The sequence below is a fragment of the Girardinichthys multiradiatus genome, chromosome 22, assembly GCF_021462225.1.
Source record: "Girardinichthys multiradiatus isolate DD_20200921_A chromosome 22, DD_fGirMul_XY1, whole genome shotgun sequence".
NCBI lineage: Eukaryota > Metazoa > Chordata > Actinopteri > Cyprinodontiformes > Goodeidae > Girardinichthys > Girardinichthys multiradiatus.
In genome coordinates this window covers 15305501-15323976 of record NC_061814.1, presented here as the reverse complement: position 1 = coordinate 15323976, position 18476 = coordinate 15305501, and the positions used below count along the sequence as shown (strand labels likewise).

The 18476-nt window shown below is 38.5% G+C and overlaps 1 protein-coding gene across 1 annotated transcript in view; it reads right to left on the bottom strand.

The window, feature by feature from the left end:
• The window catches only part of srbd1 (S1 RNA binding domain 1), an 84519-nt gene extending 69839 nt beyond the window's left edge, over positions 1-14680 (bottom strand). Inside the window, exons 1-8 of the mRNA XM_047351793.1 lie at positions 14325-14680; positions 12772-13159; positions 12138-12377; positions 11316-11482; positions 10991-11108; positions 9866-10004; positions 9497-9593; positions 9220-9406 (exon numbers count right to left, since the gene is read on the bottom strand). Coding sequence (XP_047207749.1) covers positions 9220-9406; positions 9497-9593; positions 9866-10004; positions 10991-11108; positions 11316-11482; positions 12138-12377; positions 12772-13159; positions 14325-14398 — 1410 coding nt within the window. The 5' untranslated portion in view covers positions 14399-14680. The remainder of the gene's footprint in view (positions 1-9219; positions 9407-9496; positions 9594-9865; positions 10005-10990; positions 11109-11315; positions 11483-12137; positions 12378-12771; positions 13160-14324) is intronic.
• Between the last annotated feature and the right edge of the window lie 3796 nt (positions 14681-18476).

Here is an 18476-nt window from a genome sequence, read left to right as displayed (position 1 = left end):
CGAGGAGGTAAAAATGCTTCATGGCACTATATAAAGAGGACAACCTGTAAAAGTGGTTGGTACGTATTAATAAAAAAAATCAGATTTTTGATTACATTTTTATTTTTTATTTGTTTTGTGTGAGTAATTGTAAAAGTGTATATATCTTACAGTATATCATGTGTAGCAAACATTTTATAGTCTAAATTCTAAAAAAAAAAAAAAAAAAAACACACCAGTAAAAAATTATTATTTTGTTCATCTCAAACTCACCTGCAAATTCTAACTACTACAAAAATAAGACGGTGAAGGTAATTATTCTAAAAAAAAAAAAGCCCAACTCTCTCACATGGGCATAAAAAGCGATAACCCTAGGAGTGTGTCCCATGGCCAGGCCTGCTGTGATGTGTGCTGGCTCCCCCTCAGAGGAACTGTTACATGCTGTTAAGCAAACAGTAGTAAGTGTCTGACCTTTTCAGTCGGGAACCTTTAGCCTGCCACAGAACAGGGCCAAGAAGCAAGACGTCAATCTGGAGCCCAAGCGGAAGAAGCGAGCTGACAAATGCCACCACTATGCCACCATCAGCTCTGAGACCGCAAGGCCTACCCCCCACCCACTCCCACACATCGTGCCACAACCATTACCACTCAGCAGCACTGTTGGATGTAGTGCATCCATATGTAGCACACACACACACAAATAAAAATTTAAAACACAGCTAATGGCGTTACGGAAACGTGAATTAAAGCAGTAAAATAGGTTGACGAAGTTAAGATTTCTCCTCTGGTGGCATGTTTCACCCCAAGGCTCCCTCAACAGCTGGTGATGAGATTTCTGAAACTATCTTCATCAAACCTCTAAAGTTTAACATGTTGTTAAAGAAGCAAACAAATCGTATCTCAGAAAACCCATGACTGCAATCAAACTAGTGAATGCAAAACTGCATGGTAAAACCCCTGTCCTAAAGGTTCAGAGTTTTTTTAAATGATATACAATGAAAAATGATGTAATGCACCCGCCATATTTATTGTTCCCCCCCAAACATGTATAAAAAGCCTTAAAATTTCATAATATTTTATGAAGTAGCATAATCTCAAGTTGAAACCTTTAGAAAGTACAGTTGTTCTGTGGGGAGAGAAAAGCACAAATTAAGAAAAGTTTGTTTTAACCAAATCACCGGCTATTGGCACCCTTAACAATACCTGTAAAAACAATGTAATTGAAGGTTTTTGTAATTTATACCTTACTTTTCAAATTGATGAAAGTCTAAAACCTTTTTATCGATAATCCATCAGTATCAGGAGTCTGTAAATGGCTCCAAGAAAACAGCAGCTCACCTAAACTTGCCCAAAGCTACAGTCAGAGTAATAATTAAAAAAAAAAGAGCACCGGTGACAAATAAGGCTGGACGAAGACCCAAGTTCATCTTGCTACCCCTCAGAGGGACGAGCCTGGAAAAGAGGTACAAATAATTTTTCCAGAGCTGCCAGGACTGCAGCCATGAGGGGTAACAACCTTCAGAAGTGATCTACATGCCAAGCAGTTGTTTATAGACATGACAGGAAAACTCTTGCAGTCCTACCATGACAAATGAAAACACCCAGAAACTGCTAAAAACTACTGTGGCTCTACCTGGAGCTGTGTGCTATAGTCAGATTAGATTAAAGCCTGGTCCCTATCTTGCCATGCAAGCTAGTGTTTTGAAAAACAAGTGTTGTGACGGGGAAATGAGAAGGAAGTCATGTTACGTCATTGAAGTATGCATGTTGCTTTTGATGTGCTCCCATTCTGAGTAGTACATGTCTATAGTGGCATCAGTGGTGTAGAATTCACAGTGATCTGCTGCATCATGACCCTGTATATTATTTTTATGTGCTGTTACTGTCCTGTTTAGCTCTAATTTTTTATTGTCAAACGGTCAGCTGTTAATGAAATTTCAATTCTCAATGAGAAATACCAAGTGGTCAGATAATTATAGGCAAAATAAATGAGACAGCAAGTGAAGCCACAAGTTTAACTTTTAGTTTCACGCATACTGGATCCCCAAGGGGAGTCTCTGCATAACGTAGTGTCAGATTATGTAAAGTTAATACTGGGTTGCGTTAATTCTGTTGCAGTGGCGCATATGTGCGGTACACATGCTGTCGGTAAACTGTTATGCAAATGCAGTGGAATTTTTCACATGTCCAAAACATCTGTGACAATCTCATATGTGATGTAAGGCGAAGCGGGAGTTTTATTTTAGCATGACATCATGTCTTCCTAGGCCATCTAAATAAAGGCCAGATCTTCAATAGTGTGACACAGGGGTGTAAGATTTCGTTTTTTGGTAACAAACACTCCTGATGCGAAACAAACGATAAACATGTGGAAAATGCCTCAACCTCACTGTTAAATATGGTGGTGGATCTGTGATGCTGCGGGCACGTTTTTCTCCCAAAGACATAGGAAACCCTGTCATGCACTTCTTTAAATACCAGTATATTAGGAGTAAAAAAAACATATTGTCTCCACCAGAAAACTGACATTTGATTACAATGAGTCTTCCAGCAAGATGCTGATCAAAAACGTCGGGCCAAATCAACACAGAAATGCATCACGGGAAACACAAACAATATTCTTCGACCTCCCAGTCCTAAATCCTACAGAAAAACTAAAGTGCGCTGAAGTTTAAGCTGATCTAGAGAAATGATGCAATCAGAAGTGGTTAAAGATCACTATCTCATGAAATGTTTAAGCCTTTTAAGACATTTTTACCAGAGGTTTAATAATTGTGGCGTGTGCTGGAAATGATGCTGGAAATGATAATGTAATAACCAGTTATAACCAGTTCAGATTTAAAACAGCCAATGTTAAAATGAAGACCATAAACCTTCGTTCACTTCCCCTAACCCATGCAAGTTGTTGCTTATTGAGATCTTCTAACTTAAAGAAAATAAATCTCTAAAAAACATCTCTCTACCTGGTTGATAGCATCTAAACGCTACGGCCTTTAAGACTAGAGAAATGTTATCCTTTGCCCTGTTTTATTATTTTTGCAGCACAGTCTTTCCCAAGGACAGGATACAGCTACAGTCCATCTATAAATCTCAGTTTCTCTTTGCGCTTGATTGCTGGTGAGAGATGGCGTGATATGAAAGAGGGATGTGAAGCAGAGTGTAAATACGTTTATGTATTAAACATCCCAGCAGTGACAGGAAGCCAAGTGCTAGTCAAATCCTGACAAGACCAGAAAGACAATCTTTCCTCTGTGCTTTCCTTAATCCTTTCACCAGCCCCAAAGCGGAGGCAGTCGGCCAACAACTATCCTCTTTCTGTCTCTTCCTCTCGCTCATCTGCTCTGTAGAGGTATACTGTCATCAACACATCCATCCATCCACCATATCAACAGCAAACAGATGATTGCACACTGACAAACGTTCACAGAGAATTTCCACTGTTTTTGACCTTGCTGGTGTGCAGCAATATAGGGCTAAATGGGGTTTATTAGAGTGGAATCAAGCTGTCTGCTGATTTTTTGTTACACTTGGCACTATCAGCAGGGTTCCTACATTATTTCCATTTCAAATTTCCATACTTTTTTCAACCTCTATTTCAACTTTTATGACTTTTTTCTTTTTTTTACAATATCGGTGTTGAGTTAAAAAAGATTCGGGTTTTACTATTTCAAACAATTCATAATTAAATTTGATTTTAAATTTGGATTAAAAGTTGCATTTTATGTCAGCATTTTAACATTTGTTTATTTTATGCAATGTCTTTAGGCATTTGACATATTGAGGTCTGTTTTTGAGCAAAACTTAAAGGTTTAGTGTTTCTTGTTGATGGTCTTTCCTTCGATGTCGATGTCAAATTGCTGTTGACAGACACTCTTCATCCAATATGACTGAAATATGAATATTTTGCTAAGAAAAATGGGCAAAAGTTTCCGTCTCTAGGTGTGTAAAAGGTGGTTTTACGAGGTACTCACTCAGCCAGGCTGAATTCAATTGTATGACTCACTTCTAAGATTTATTTGTCAAAAAAAATCTGAAAACTTTTCCTTTTCCTTACAACTGTGCACTACTTGGTGTGAATTTATCACATTAAAAACTCCTTAAACTTACATTGAAGTTTATGGTTGTAAAATGAGCAAGCATGAAAAAGTTCAACTGGTGAATATTTTTACAAGGCACTGCATAGTCATTATATTAACAAACCAGAAACACAAATGCAATGTTTTACATATGTGTAACCTCAAAATCAAAGTTACTATTTATCACACAATTCTGCTTAACTGATGAAGCATTTTCTATTGTTTGAGCTCCTCTGCAGGCGAATCCCAATCAGATGTGCTAAACTCCTGTTTGATCAGAGTGCAAATCGCATTAAGAACAGCGTTCCTCCGCATTCAATAAATCTGCCCTGGCACCTTGCAGAGCATGCTGGAGTCTAATGGCTATAAGGTAAATGTGTACCCTTCAAAAGAAGGCTCAAATCAAGTCTAATGGGATTACATCTGGGATGAGCGTTATACTTTCAGACAAGCTGAATGCCAGAGCTTCCCCTTAACAGGCCTCATATGATTTTATAAAGCTGCTGACATTTTATCTAAAAAAATGACAGCAGCATTTTATGGAAATAATTATCATGTTTTTGTAATCAGACTTTTCTATATCAGAAAAAAAAACCTTTTAGGGCTGTTACGATGTTTAATAGGGTTCATTAACGGAGCTATAAAGAGAAATCTCCCTGAAATTCTATTTTTGTTTTTTGTTATTTTCAAAAAGCATTTTTTCATTGCTTCAGTGATCAGTGAACCACAGCAAAAGTAAAATTAGCAGATCTAAATTGATGAAAGCATGTAAAGCATCTTTATGCTCCCATGCAGCATAACCCAGTTCTGTGTCATTGATTCCACATTAACAATCATCAACAAGAAGAAAAATAAATTAAAAACATACACAAATATACTGATATAAATAAGATGTATTTATCTATAAATGTTTAAAAAATGCTTCAAAAACCATACGCTCCTTCCACTCCTCCTTCCATATAAGTTCAAGGTTCATTAAGTTTATTAGTTGCTTTTAATTTCAGGGACTCATTAAGAGTTCCCAGGGACAATAACTACCTCGTCTTGTCCTTTTCCTTCCACAAAAAAAGAGCTGAGGCTTAATATAATGTGCTAAAGCATACAGGCAAGTGTGCACAAACACACATGCCTTCTGTCAAAACACATCTCTCACCTGCTTCCTCCCCCTGCCAACTTCGTGGCTAGAAAAGGTTCATTTTAGCCGGAATCTGACAGCTAACAGGGTCACAGCAGCCTGTGGGTTAACGCTGCGTGACAAAGGCGAGTCATCGAATTAAATGCCTTGCATACACAGAAGACAAGTGGGAGGGGAGGGTAGGGGAGGTGAGGTGTGGATTGGATTGGAGGGATGAGGTTTAGTCAGAAAAAGAGGAATGAGGCAGATCAGAGGAGAGCATGAGAGATAAGTGACAGACGCACCTCAGCGTCGCTCGTCTCTCCGTGCTTTCTTTCTTTTACTGCCCCCACTCCCTCTTCCCCATCCTTTTGTCCGCCTGTGGGCCCAGCAGCAGAGGCTGTCACCACAGAGGACCGCCTGTCAATCAAAGCTTCCTAATCCAATGGCATGTCGGCAGGGGACATGTCACATATGTTAAGAAGAGAGAACGAGGGGACTTGCAGGGTGTGCTTGTGTGTCAGCAAGTGTGTGCATGCCTGTGTGTATGTGATTAAATGACTGTAGGGCAGAGCGTGGTTGCCAGAGAGTGTGGCGTGGCAGAAACAGCGGGTGATGGAAGCTGTGGTGACACATGAGGCCTGGGACCAACTCTGAGTAACCCACCAGTCACTAGAGGGACCGAGGGGGAGCCGAGGAGGCACAGCGGGGCACAGGAGGGGCAAATATGAAGGCACAGACAAGACTAACTGTGACTGACATGGGTAGCATTCAGAACACGCACACAGGAAGCAAGCACCGATGACACAAACAGAGGGAGTGTGTTAATTTATAGGTGTGTGTAGGTGTTTATCAGGTAGGCGTGAAGAACACATAGGATGGGACAACAAAACTAATTATGGCCCAGCAGATTCAATGCAGTGGCTATTTGTTTCATACCTGTTCTCTTTAAGTTGTGTAATTATTTGTCACTACAGGCAAACGTCTCGTCTGCTCTAGTCCTAATACACCACATACAGTGCTAGTCATATCTACTGGCAGGTACAATAATGTGTAAAAAGCTTCAGCTTTTAATGCAGTGGCATAATTTTACACTGAAGATTTTAAAGAAATCCAAGCTATAATTTATTTTAGACAAAAGAAATATTTGTCTTAGACAAAAATACTGTTGTAAATATTGTTGGTAACTTAGCCTCAAAAATAAAAGTAACTCGATCTTAAAATTATAAGACAGCAATACAATATCAGGAAAACATGTAATTGCAATACTACTACTGAAAATTGAAAAATAACGATATCAATTCTGATTAACCTACTTTAATCAGATTCTTTCATGTTTCTTTACTAATACACAATGTCCCCATCAGCTTTACTAAACCACAATAATATACATCAAGTCTGCTACTAAGGGCTGTTATAGTTCATCCAACTGGCCAAATATATTAATCATTATGAAAAATGTGAATGTATAATAACTGAAATAAAATATCCTACCAAGTGTTGCATCTGAATATTCCGTTGCAATTTAAACATTACAGAGACCGATATAGAGATGATGTTTGCACTTCGATGTATTGTGCAGCTCTACTTCATACTTTACTTTTTCAAGTTGAACAGAGTTTCTAAAACATATTTTTAGTAATCTATGACTTTCCGTCTCCCCTGGAGCATTACTGTTAGCCAGTGGCCACTAGGCAGTATGAGGACCCATATTTATCTTTTTTTTTTATAATAATCACCTTTATTGGTCATTGCACATGTACATTACAACGAAATGTGTCCTCTGCATTTAACCCATCCCTTACAGGGAGCAGTGGGCTGCCATTGTGCGGCGCCCGGGGAGCATTCTGGGGCTAACGGTCTTGCTCAGGGACCCAGAGTGGCAATCTGTGGGATACAAACCTGGCCCCTTGTGTCCCCTCTGGAACACACACCTCCTGTTCTAACCACTAGGCCACCACTCCCCTGGGGAGTGGTGAATAATAACTATTTAATAATAATAATAATAATAATAACTATTTATTATTATTATCTTGATTCCACTCACCATCAGCTAGATAGTAAGGGAGGTAAAAATGTCTCCAGAGCTCAGTTAGAAAAATGCAGCAAATCCACCCAGAAATGGTTTAATAGATACAAAATCAATATACACTGCTCAAAAAAATAAAAGGAACACTTAAACAACACAATATAACTCCAAGTAAATCAAACTTCTGTGAAATCAAACTGTCCACTTAGGAAGCAACACTGATTGACAATCAATTTCACATCCTGTTGTTCAAATGAAATAGACAACAGGGGGAAATCTTTGGCGATTAGCAAGACACACTCAATAAAGGAGGGGTTCTGCAGGTGGGGACCACAGACCACTTCTCAGTACCTATGCTTTCTGGCTGATGTTTTGGTCACTTTTGAATGTTGGTGGTGCTTTCACACTCGTGGTAGCATGAGACGGACTCTACAACCCACACAAGTGGCTCAGGTAGTGCAGCTCATCCAGGATGGCACATCAATGCGAGCTGTGGCAAGAAGATTTGCTGTGTCTGTCAGCGTAGTGTCCAGAGCCTGGAGGCGCTACCAGGAGACAGACCAGTAAACCAGGAGACGTGGAGGAGGCCGTAGGAGGGCAACAACCCAGCAGCAGGACTGCTACCTCCACCTTTGTGCAAGGAGGAACAGGAGGAGCACAGCCAGAGCCCTGCAAAATGACCTCCAGCAGGCCACAAATGTACATGTGTCTGCACAAATGGTTAGAAACCGACTCCATGAGGATGGTATGAGGACCTGACGTCCACAAATGGGGGTTGTGCTCACAGCCCAACACCGTGCAGGACGCTTGGCATTTGCTAGAGAACACCAGGATTGGCAAATTCACCACTGGCGCCCTGTGCTCTTCACAGATGAAAACAGGTTCACACTGAGCACATGTGACAGACGTGACAGAGTCTGGAGACACCGTGGAGAGTGATCTGCTGCCTGCAACATCCTTCAGCATGACTGGTTTGGCAGTGGGTCAGTAATGGTGTGGGGTGGTATTTCTTTGGAGGGCCGCATGGCCCTCCATGTGCTCGCCAGAGGTAGCCTGACTGCCATTAGGTACCGAGATGAGATCCTCAGACCCCTTGTGAGACCATATGCTGGTGCGGTTGGACCTGCGTTCCTCCTAATGCAGGACAATGCTAGACCTCATGTAGCTGGAGTGTGTCAGCAGTTCCTGCAACATGAAGACATTGAAGCTATGGACTGGCCCGCCCGTTCCCCAGACCTGAATCTGATTGAGCACATCTGGAACATCATGTCTCGCTCCATCCACCAACGTCACGTTGCTCCACAGACTGTCCAGGAGTTGGTGGATGCTTAAGTCCAGGTCTGGGAGGAGATCCCTCAGGAGACCATCTCATCAGGAGCATGACCAGGCGTTGTAGGGAGGTCATACAGACACATGGAGGCCACACACAATACTGAGCCTCATTTTGACTTGTTTTAAGGACATTACATCAAAGCTGGATCAGCCTCTAGTGTGTTTTTCCACTTTAATTTTATGTGTGACTCCAAATCCAGGCCTCCATTGGTTAATAAATTTGATTTCCATTGATGACTTTTGTGTGATTTTGTTGTCAGCACATTCAACTTTGTACAGAACAAAGTATTCAATGAGAATATTTCATTCATTCAGATCTAGGATGTGTTGTTTGAGTGTTTCCTTTATTTTTTTGAGCAGTGTATGTCCATGGTCATCTTAATCCACAAATGTAAATTCTGCAGAAAATCAGAAATGGGTGAGCTAAAAAAAAATGTACATACAAGAGGACCCAGGATTCTGGATGATCCAGAGATCATCCAGAATCAAGATGTTATAAAGAACTCCTCATCCACAATACATGCCTACTGATTGCTTATTTTTCACTGTGAGATTATGCTGCTGCAATAAAAGATTAGATTTTTGTAATGCTTGTTACACATCTTTAGCAAAAGGACCAGTTACTGTAGCTAGCACTAATCTATCCTGTGCTTGTGAGAATGGCAAATTTTAGTGGTGCATCTTGTTACCTGATGAGGCTGGATGCGCTGGACGTTGCAGGTGAAGTCAAAATAGAGTTGGAACTTGTCAAAGTCTTTGCTCTTGTTTTGCTCTGCTCCTGGTTTCTTGGGGCCTTGGGTGAATTTCTCCTGCTCTTTTTCCTTTAGTGCTGTCTTAGACACACTGGACTGGATGGTCACAAAGCTCTTTTCACATCTGACAGAAAGAAAAAAAAAACGCTAAACCTGTTCAGAAACGTTTAAGAGACGCTTTACAGTAGCAGAAATAAAGAGAAATGATGTTTACAATGTTTTAATGTAGGTGAGTGTCTCAGGATCTTTGGCTATAATGTCAGCCAAAATATGCTCCACACCAGTTGCCACTTCTTCTACAGATGACAGACCTGTCATACATGAACAAGCACAGATCCATATTGAATTCAGAAAAAGAGGTCTCTATTTACATCCTGTACATCTATTTATAAATATGTCACTTCACCAGTTACAAATAAAATGCTATAATGAGCCAGAATTGTCCACAATAAAAAAAATGAGCCACATATATCTCCATTTCATAAGAATCTACCTTCAGAGAGTCAGAGGATACTGAAAAAAGAAAACAATAATTTTCAGACCAGTATTAATTTGCACGTAACTGCAGCTGGTTGCTTCCTACCTTCAGTACCGGGCTTTACCCAAGCCCTGAGATCCAGAGTATGTGGTGAGTTCAGCAGCGCTGTGGCAGCGTCTTCGAGACCTAATGCTTTGGCCCTGCGAGCTTTTGTGAGCTTGCTGCCTTTCTTGTAGGGAGAATACTGCAGGCAAAACACAAAGCAAAGCTCCCGTACATTCTTCATTTATAAATTCTGTCTTTATCTTCACATGACATCTCTTAATCTACGCCCAATAAACGCTTTTTTCTGGTGTAAATAACTCATAACAGTGTTTTTATCTGAATGATAAAATGGTGCAGATGACTTCATGTATTTGTAGTTTCACAAAGCAACAGCAATAGATTTGCTTATGGTATGGTTGACTGCTGAGTAAAGTGTTTACATGTTTATTTACATGTGAAGTGGGTAGCTAGGATCTGATCACACAAGGTGGACTGAACTGCCGGGTGTGAATCACTGGGCTTTACTCTGTCCGATTTTATATGAACCAGCCAGAACGCATTTAGTAGCAGCTATGAACAGGGCCTAATATTCACCAAAAGAGAATGGGGTCATGGTAATGGCTAAACAGAAAAGCTGGAAAAATGTGGATTGACTGCTATTGTTACTGCAATAATTAACACTAGTACAAATTGTATGAATCATAAAACATATAAGATAATAGAGATTTGTTTTACTCTAAAAAGCTCTTAAAATTAAATCCAGTGAAATCAAATCCAAATCAATGTGTTGTTTATAGAAGAACATTAGGGAGCTACATGACCATCCAAAGAGGAAGTAAGATAAAACCCACATTTGAATTTCTTTAGATTTCTTGGGCCTTATTTGGACGTTTTTATAGAAAACAAATCAAACACTAAAATCCATTAATCAGTTTTAGGTGTGTTTTAAAACATCAGATGGCTTGGCTACTAAATAAAAACGTTGTGTGTCATATTTGTGTTTGCATTCTTGTTTCTACAAAGTAAAACAACTGACCGAAGATCCTCTCAGAGTAGGGATTTCATATTTTTTGACAGGGGTTGTAAGGTATATTTGTGTCACTCAGGTCTTAATAACACTTCAACCTAAAATGAGATCTTCAAACGCCAGTATAATTATAGTTTATCATAAAATAAAAATCTGACCACATGATCCAGGTCATCAGCTGATCGGCAGTTCCTAAGGCTTTCTTCCAACTCAGGTGTCAAAACACCGTCCTTCCTCAGGGTCTGAATCACAGACTGGGTCTTTTTAGCAAGAGAACTGAAGCATATGAAGAAAACAAGACAAAAAAAAAACATCTTAGCCAAGTAAAACAAACATGGGACAGATTAATATTCACAGGGTCATACAAAAGTTGTGGGCCTCAAAGCTGAACCACTACCACCATCTAGTGGCCAATGGCGGACACATTGTGATGGGGGTTTGAAACATGATATTTATTCTGTCTGCTAAGCTACATTTGCCTACCACAACTCCTCATAGACCATCTGGACATCTCGAACCGCATCTGCGTCCATGTGGTTGATCATCTCTTTGCGGTAGCGCACCATGAAGGGAACAGTGTTTTCCTCACTTAGCAGCATAATGATATTGGCACAAACCCACTGCTCAACACAAGTCAGTGTAGAGAGAAGCTGAGGAGAACAGCAGAAACAGTAGAAAGCTGAGTAATAAAGAGATAATGCCTGTTAAATGGTGAAATGCAAATACCTTTTCATGCACTTAGCTTTTGAGTCTTTGTGTGCATTGTAAGAACTGCTTGTTTTCTTTCAGGTTAAGACGTACCGCAAAGTAATAGTGAATTTCAAAAAAAGTTTAAGTTGATTTTTTTCTTGTTCATAAACTGGTAAGTAATCTGCAAACACTTGTTCTGCGACCAATATGGGGAGCAGGGTGATTTAGGGTGTCTTTATTATGAAGAGAGAACAGCATGGTGCGACAGAGAACTAAACTATTTAATTCATGCATCCTTCTTGTTTATATGGAGTCATACTTTTGAGGCAACTATCATTTTGTTTATAAGGCAGTTATCCCATTTTGAGCTTATCGTTTCTTTTTGATGAACTGTTTTCCTGGACTAAAATATCAAACTGTACTTCTTAGTTTTAATATCATCTAAATGAGAATATCAAAAAAGTTCAAAGTAAAATGATTCCACAATTGCAGCATGCTAAGCATCTGTATAAAGTCCGTCACACATGATTGCCACTGAAATCTAGTTACGTATTGAGATTTGGTGTCTGTCTCTCGGTAAAAAAAAGGGTCCGACATAAGTTATAAGCTCCTTACCTCAACCAGGTCCCAGTTCATATTGAGTTTATTCCTCAGAGACTGTGCTGTGGACTCTGGTAAGGTAGCTCGCTGCCCCTGGCACACCTGTCTGGTCCGCTGTTTTTTTAGACCAGGTTCATCAAAAGTGAAATCCTCCTGCGACGCTTCCTCCTTCTTTACATGGAGCCCAGCTTGTGATGTCCCTTCATTTGCCCATCCGTCTGTCTGATGGGCGTCCGACACAATAAATGAGATCCTCTAAAAAATTGAAGCCATATAAAAATATCACTAGAAACTTAAATGAGGTGAAAAATATAAATAACAAGATCTAAATAGATATATGCTATGTAAAGCGTTGCTGTAAATCAAGATATTTTTGTTCTGCTGTGCAGAAATATTTCTAAATGGATAATGAGGTATTCTGGCAATTACTGATATCAGCAAGGCAAGAGTGGCTTCAGTTTTATTTAATAAGAATATTTTGACAGTAACATCTAACTCAGCCCAGATGCATATTTTTGTCATAAGCAGGGTTATAATTTGTGTGAATAAATAAGAAATGCACACCCTGGACACCAAGAAAGGACTCTATATGTGAGTCTGAACCTAACCAAGTTTATTCATGCTTATTCTGTCTGGCCATTATAATTACCTCTTGCTTCATTCTGATACCAGTGTCAACCCTCTGTTCTTCTGGGCAATCAGTGTTTCTTTTATTTTCTCCTAAATCATCATCGTTAGTCTTTTTTCTCTTTGTTCCAGCAGACACAGACTTGGCAGTGTCTTCTGTTCTTTGAGTGTTCAGTGATTTTTGTTCTGCAGCACGTTTGCGGGGTGCCCTTGGTTTAGGATCTTTGGGCACTTTAAGGACTTTGGGTTCTTTGGGAGCTTTTGGTTCTTTTGGTTTAGCAGTCCTCTTAGAAGCTGCTTTCATCCCCCCAGCTGTAGGTGGTCTGGCAGTTTTGCTGGCAGCTTTTTTTGACTCTGGTGGCCTCCACTCCTCCATGTCTTCATCACTACTCGCTATCTGAGGAAAAGACCTAAAGGTACAGCAAGAATAAATAAATTACATCAGTATTACAAAAAAGGGTGACATTTTTTGCTCTTTTTTTTTGCACAAAAAACAACTTTGGACATCAATTTGCTACAGATGTTTATTTTTATGAGTCTTTTCTCAGTGTTATTTGCCTGGGCTAGTCTAACACATAAATGTTATCACATGATATCTAAACTATTCCATCCCTAGCTGTGTTTGTATATTTAGGGTTGTCGTCCTGCTGGAAGATGAACCTCCACCCCAGTCTCAAATCTTTTGCAGCCTCGATTAACAGCTTTTTTTTTTCAGCATTGCCCAATATTTAGATCCATCCAACTTCTTATCAACTCTGACGAGCATCCCTTCCACAGCTGAATAAAGGCAGTCCCCCAGGATGACACTCCCACCACCATGTTTCACCATGAGAATGGTGCGTCCAGGGTGATGTGTGGTTTTAGTTTTTTGGCACACATAACGATTTGCATGTGGGCTAAAAAGTTTAATGCTGGTCTCATTTTACCAGAAGACATTGCTTCTATGTTCCATACATAGCTTGGGACAAAATGTAAGCATAATCTTTTATGATTTCCTTTCAACCATGGCTTACTTCTTCACACTTCTCCAAAAAGGCCAGATTTATGGAGTGCACAACTAAGTTCCTTTACCAGGCAATCGATTTAGCTGGACAGCAAATGAAGATTAAATTACCCCCAGGTGGACTCTGTTTATTAGTTAGGTAACTTCTGAAAACAACTGTCTACACTGGATCTTCTTTGGTTACATCAGAGTAAAGGGGGCTGAATACATAGGCATGTCAAAGTTTTCAGATTCTTTTTTGCAAAACATTTTGAAGACCATATACTCTTGATTCCACAGTTATGCCCTCGTTTGAGTGAGTGCCTATAACATAAAATCCCGATAAAACACAAAGAACCCTTTAATTGTAATGTGACAAGATTTGAAACTGTTTATTGGGTACGAAGATTTCTGCAAGGCAGTGTAGAGTTTTACCTAAACATAAATCTTAGAGAGTCATTGTCATCCTAAATGAAGGTAAGTATTACAATAATAATACAAGATTGGGTCATTTCAAATCTTCTAGTTACTAGTTCGAACATGTCCACTATCAATGCACAGCCTTAGGATATAAAAAGGTAAACATAACTCACAGGTCGGAGTCCATATTTTTATTTTCGCTGTACATTACAGCTTTGGCTGTCGTCGCTCTGGGTCTTCGCATCATCTGTTAGAAAAGGCAAAGCTGTAACCATTAAAACGATACATTAGCCACTTTCTTAGCTAACTTAATTGTCAGCGGCTTCACGTGAACTATTGTTAAACGGTTGCAGTCTTCTTGTATTTTATGGAAAACGAACAGGGACAAATAATGTTTTGTTTTTTTAAATTTAAAATTGAAATTACTCAACAAATGTGAGCACGGAACAGTTGCCTAGCTCCCATTAGCAAACTGGGTAAGTAAGCTTTTCAAATGTGCCGCTTCACGTTAATGTTAAACGGCGTTAGAAAACATTTTTGATACGCCTTTTTAGGTCTGGCACAGTTTCTCCGTATTTTATGAAGCATGAATAAATAAATATACCTTTCTTTTAACACTGAGTATGTTTGGGTTATGTGTATCTATTTCACCAAAAAATACAAAAGCTGAATAGCAGCTTCCTGCAACAGTGCCGTTTCAACCAATCACAGCACGCGTAGGCCTACGTCTTTGAGTTCATTGTGGTGTCACATCTTGGTTATCGCCCCCTAGCGTGTGGTGGTGCGTGGGTTTACTAAACACTGCATTCAATCAACTGTACGTGTTTACCTTTTTTCAGACACATACCTCCGAATCTAAATGAAAGTACTAGAATTTTACAAAATGTACAAATAGAAACTAAGTAATAAAATACATTGCATTACTCAGGTATTCTGTTTAACCCATAATGGTGAGATTGTCTGAATCCATTAATTAATTATATTTAAACATTGTTTTGCTTTGCTGTCCAAATATTGTATGCCAACATGTACAGTGACTTTCAAAAGTCTACCCACTGCTGTTAAAATGCATGTTTTGTGATCTAAAAACAATTAGACTATGAAATAACTGAAAAACAAACCAATCTGTTAGGAAAAGAAATGTAAAACATAAAAAGGAGAAATAGCCTGGTTGTCAGTGTGCACACCCTTGAAAAGTACTTAAAGCACCTTTTTATTCAAGTTCAGCATACAGTCTCCTTTGGTAGGAACCTGTCAGCTTGACATATCTTGACTTGACAATATTTGCTCACTTGCAAAAGCTCTTAAGATCCATCAGATTATAACTGCATCTATTCTCAAACACCCTCTTCAGGTGACCCCAAATGTCAAATTTAGTTCAGGATTCTGGCCAGGCCTGCCAGAGCTTTATTTTTCCTCTCAATAAGTCATTCTTTATTGATTTGCTAGGCTTGCCTTAGGGACACTGTGAAGCTGAAAAATAAAAAATGTATTTATCTCCAGAAATAACAATAATCTCCAAGAGCATTTATTTGACATGCATTTAAATAAAACCGTTTTGGACAATCTCAAAAGTAAAGTCTGTGGATTGTAAGGTTATTTAGCAAAGTCTTATGTCCTGTAGACCCCTACAACATGAATAAACATCTTCAGTGTCAGTCTTTGTGTGTTTATTAATGCTACAATTTCATCCACCTTGACAAAAACCCAGTTCCATTGGAACAAGTAACCTCATATCATGATCCTGTCATCGCCATGTTTCATTATGAGTAAATGTTTCCGTGGTGATGTTCAGTATTGTGTCAAACATACTTCTTAAAATTGTGGCCTTTTACCTTCATCAGACCCAACTTTGGTTTTATCAGACGCTAACCCATTTTCCCTCAATGTTGTGGAAGATTTGATTCAAATCTGGAAGTTTTCGTTGGAAGGCTCCTGTTTTACAGCTTACTCTAGATCAGACAGAGAGAAAACAGGAGATTCCATCCACATGTAGAATATGACACTTTGCTCCTTCAGTGTTGCTGTTGGCTTCTTGTCAGCCTCACTGACCAGTTTATGTCTTTTCATTCATTTTTGGTTTTAGTAATCTCAATGTTGTTTCATATTTTCTCAAATTATTGATGTTTCTTTACTGTGCCATGGTATATGCATAATGTGATGTCCTTTCCACTGACTTTTGCATGATGAGATCCAGTTGATCTTTTGTAACCCTCTGCAAACCATGACTTTGGCTAAACGATACATTGAGCAAATGTCAGGGAGATCCTACAAAGACAAATGAAATTTATTTGTTATTAATCAGATTTACTATAACTGATGTTAGTTATGTGCCAAATAAGACTGAGTGCACAAATGGATTTAAAAGTTGCTTCAACAAATTATTAGTTCAAGGGTTAGGGTTAGGATTATGAATCTGAGATTATTTAATATTTTATCAAATAATATTTCTGTCTGTTAAGGATTGTCCTGTGAATACCAGCCCAGTAAGGCGATGGTATTAGGACAAAATAGAAAGGTGTGAGATGAGCTCTGACATTATTGAACAGCAAATCTCTGCACATACATGGAATGAATTCACACAATTTCTTAAAATACAAGAATTTATTAACACAAATAAGTCAACTCAAAGTCAAACATATTTCAATCAACAAACTCTTTACTATGCTAAAACAATCCAACTAAACTATCAAGCAGAATTAAAGAATAACGAAGACTAATGGGCTATGTACAATATAAACAAGTTGATTACAGATGGTTTAAAACCATGACCAAAAGAGTGATGCAACATTACCATGCAATGTTATTTATGTTTGAGAACCAAGGATTATCTTGAAGAATCTGGAAATGAAGTTAAGTTAGTCTTGGAACTAACTTAGGCAATAATCATAGCTAACATGACAAAGTACATCATTACATCGTAAAAAAAAAAACTACTTAGAAAGTACACATTTTGTGTCATTTTTCAGCACTAAAATTTGTCAAACATAATCCAAGATTTGTGTGAGAATCCTCAAAGGGCTGAGCCCCTCATGTTGGAGGATCCTACCAAAAGCTCTGGGAAATGTAATTATTAGCATTATGACACCTACTGTGTTTCCCATTACTTAAGATCAATTCGCTGACACTTCCTGTCTCAATATTTCTTTATAGTTATTTATTCAGTTATTTTCCTAATGTTAACCCATATACGGACCAGGCTACAGGCTGAAATCTGAGGTCAGGTAGATGATGCAACATAACACCTCTATAACTTCTCTGAAGCTACCATGATGACAGGAACCCAAAATTCGGAACAAAAACTAGAAATACAAAAGAAAATTGAAAGGTAGCCACAGGCCTCAACAAAAACAAGGATCTGAAAAATTCAAAATAAACCCAGATGAACAAAACTAGAACCAGAGACTTTAGACTATCTCAGATATATCTTGTTGTATATTGTATGGTTGTGTTTCCTTTTGTAATTTTGTGTTTTTGGTGGTTTATTTCACATTATTATGGCTCTTAAAGGTGTATTGAAAAGAAACTTATTCATAGACTGGGTCATGTCATTTCACTCATGCCATATTACTTTTGACAAACTGCTCTAACGTTAAAAAAGATGCTTTGAGGGGATATATTTGTATATGAGTGTCTTCATTTGATATATAGATTTCACACAATTTACCTTGAGATATCTAACATCACACCAAAAGTTACACTACCATCAAAACGTTAACTGGCTTACCATTAAACACTGATAATATATAGGTACAGATGGTCAAGGTGATGTTCATAAATAATACCATTTTCAATTCAGTTTTAACTCTTTTTGTGTCTTCTTTGGAAATCCAGCAACCACTGCCTTCTACTACTTTTGAATAATTTAACTCATCCAAAGGCCAAACGAAAAATGGATGGCCAAAATGATCCCCTATTTTGTCAGTTTGTTGCCTCAGTAAATCAACATCAATAATTAATAAAGGTGCTTTACTAGTCGTGGTTGTAAATGTTTGTCAAAAAAAAAAAGTCCCTTAATCAGATTTTGAAAATTCAGGAAGTTCTCTAAGCAGAATAAGCTCATGTTTCCATATTATTTTATTCTATTTATTTTCTGTTCTGTTCTACTGTATTTTATTTCATTATATCCTCCCCTTGTAAATTCCTAATGACTGAACTTTAAAAATGATAAGTTTCAACATTTCTTGAAGATAAGGCTTGCTGGGAATAGGGACATTTTAAAACTGAGACAATAAACCATAATGACTGTGGGATTCCAATGTTTATTCAAGGAAAAAAGAAAAACAAGTTTGAAGCTCATGCCTAAAACATAAAAAAATTTAAAT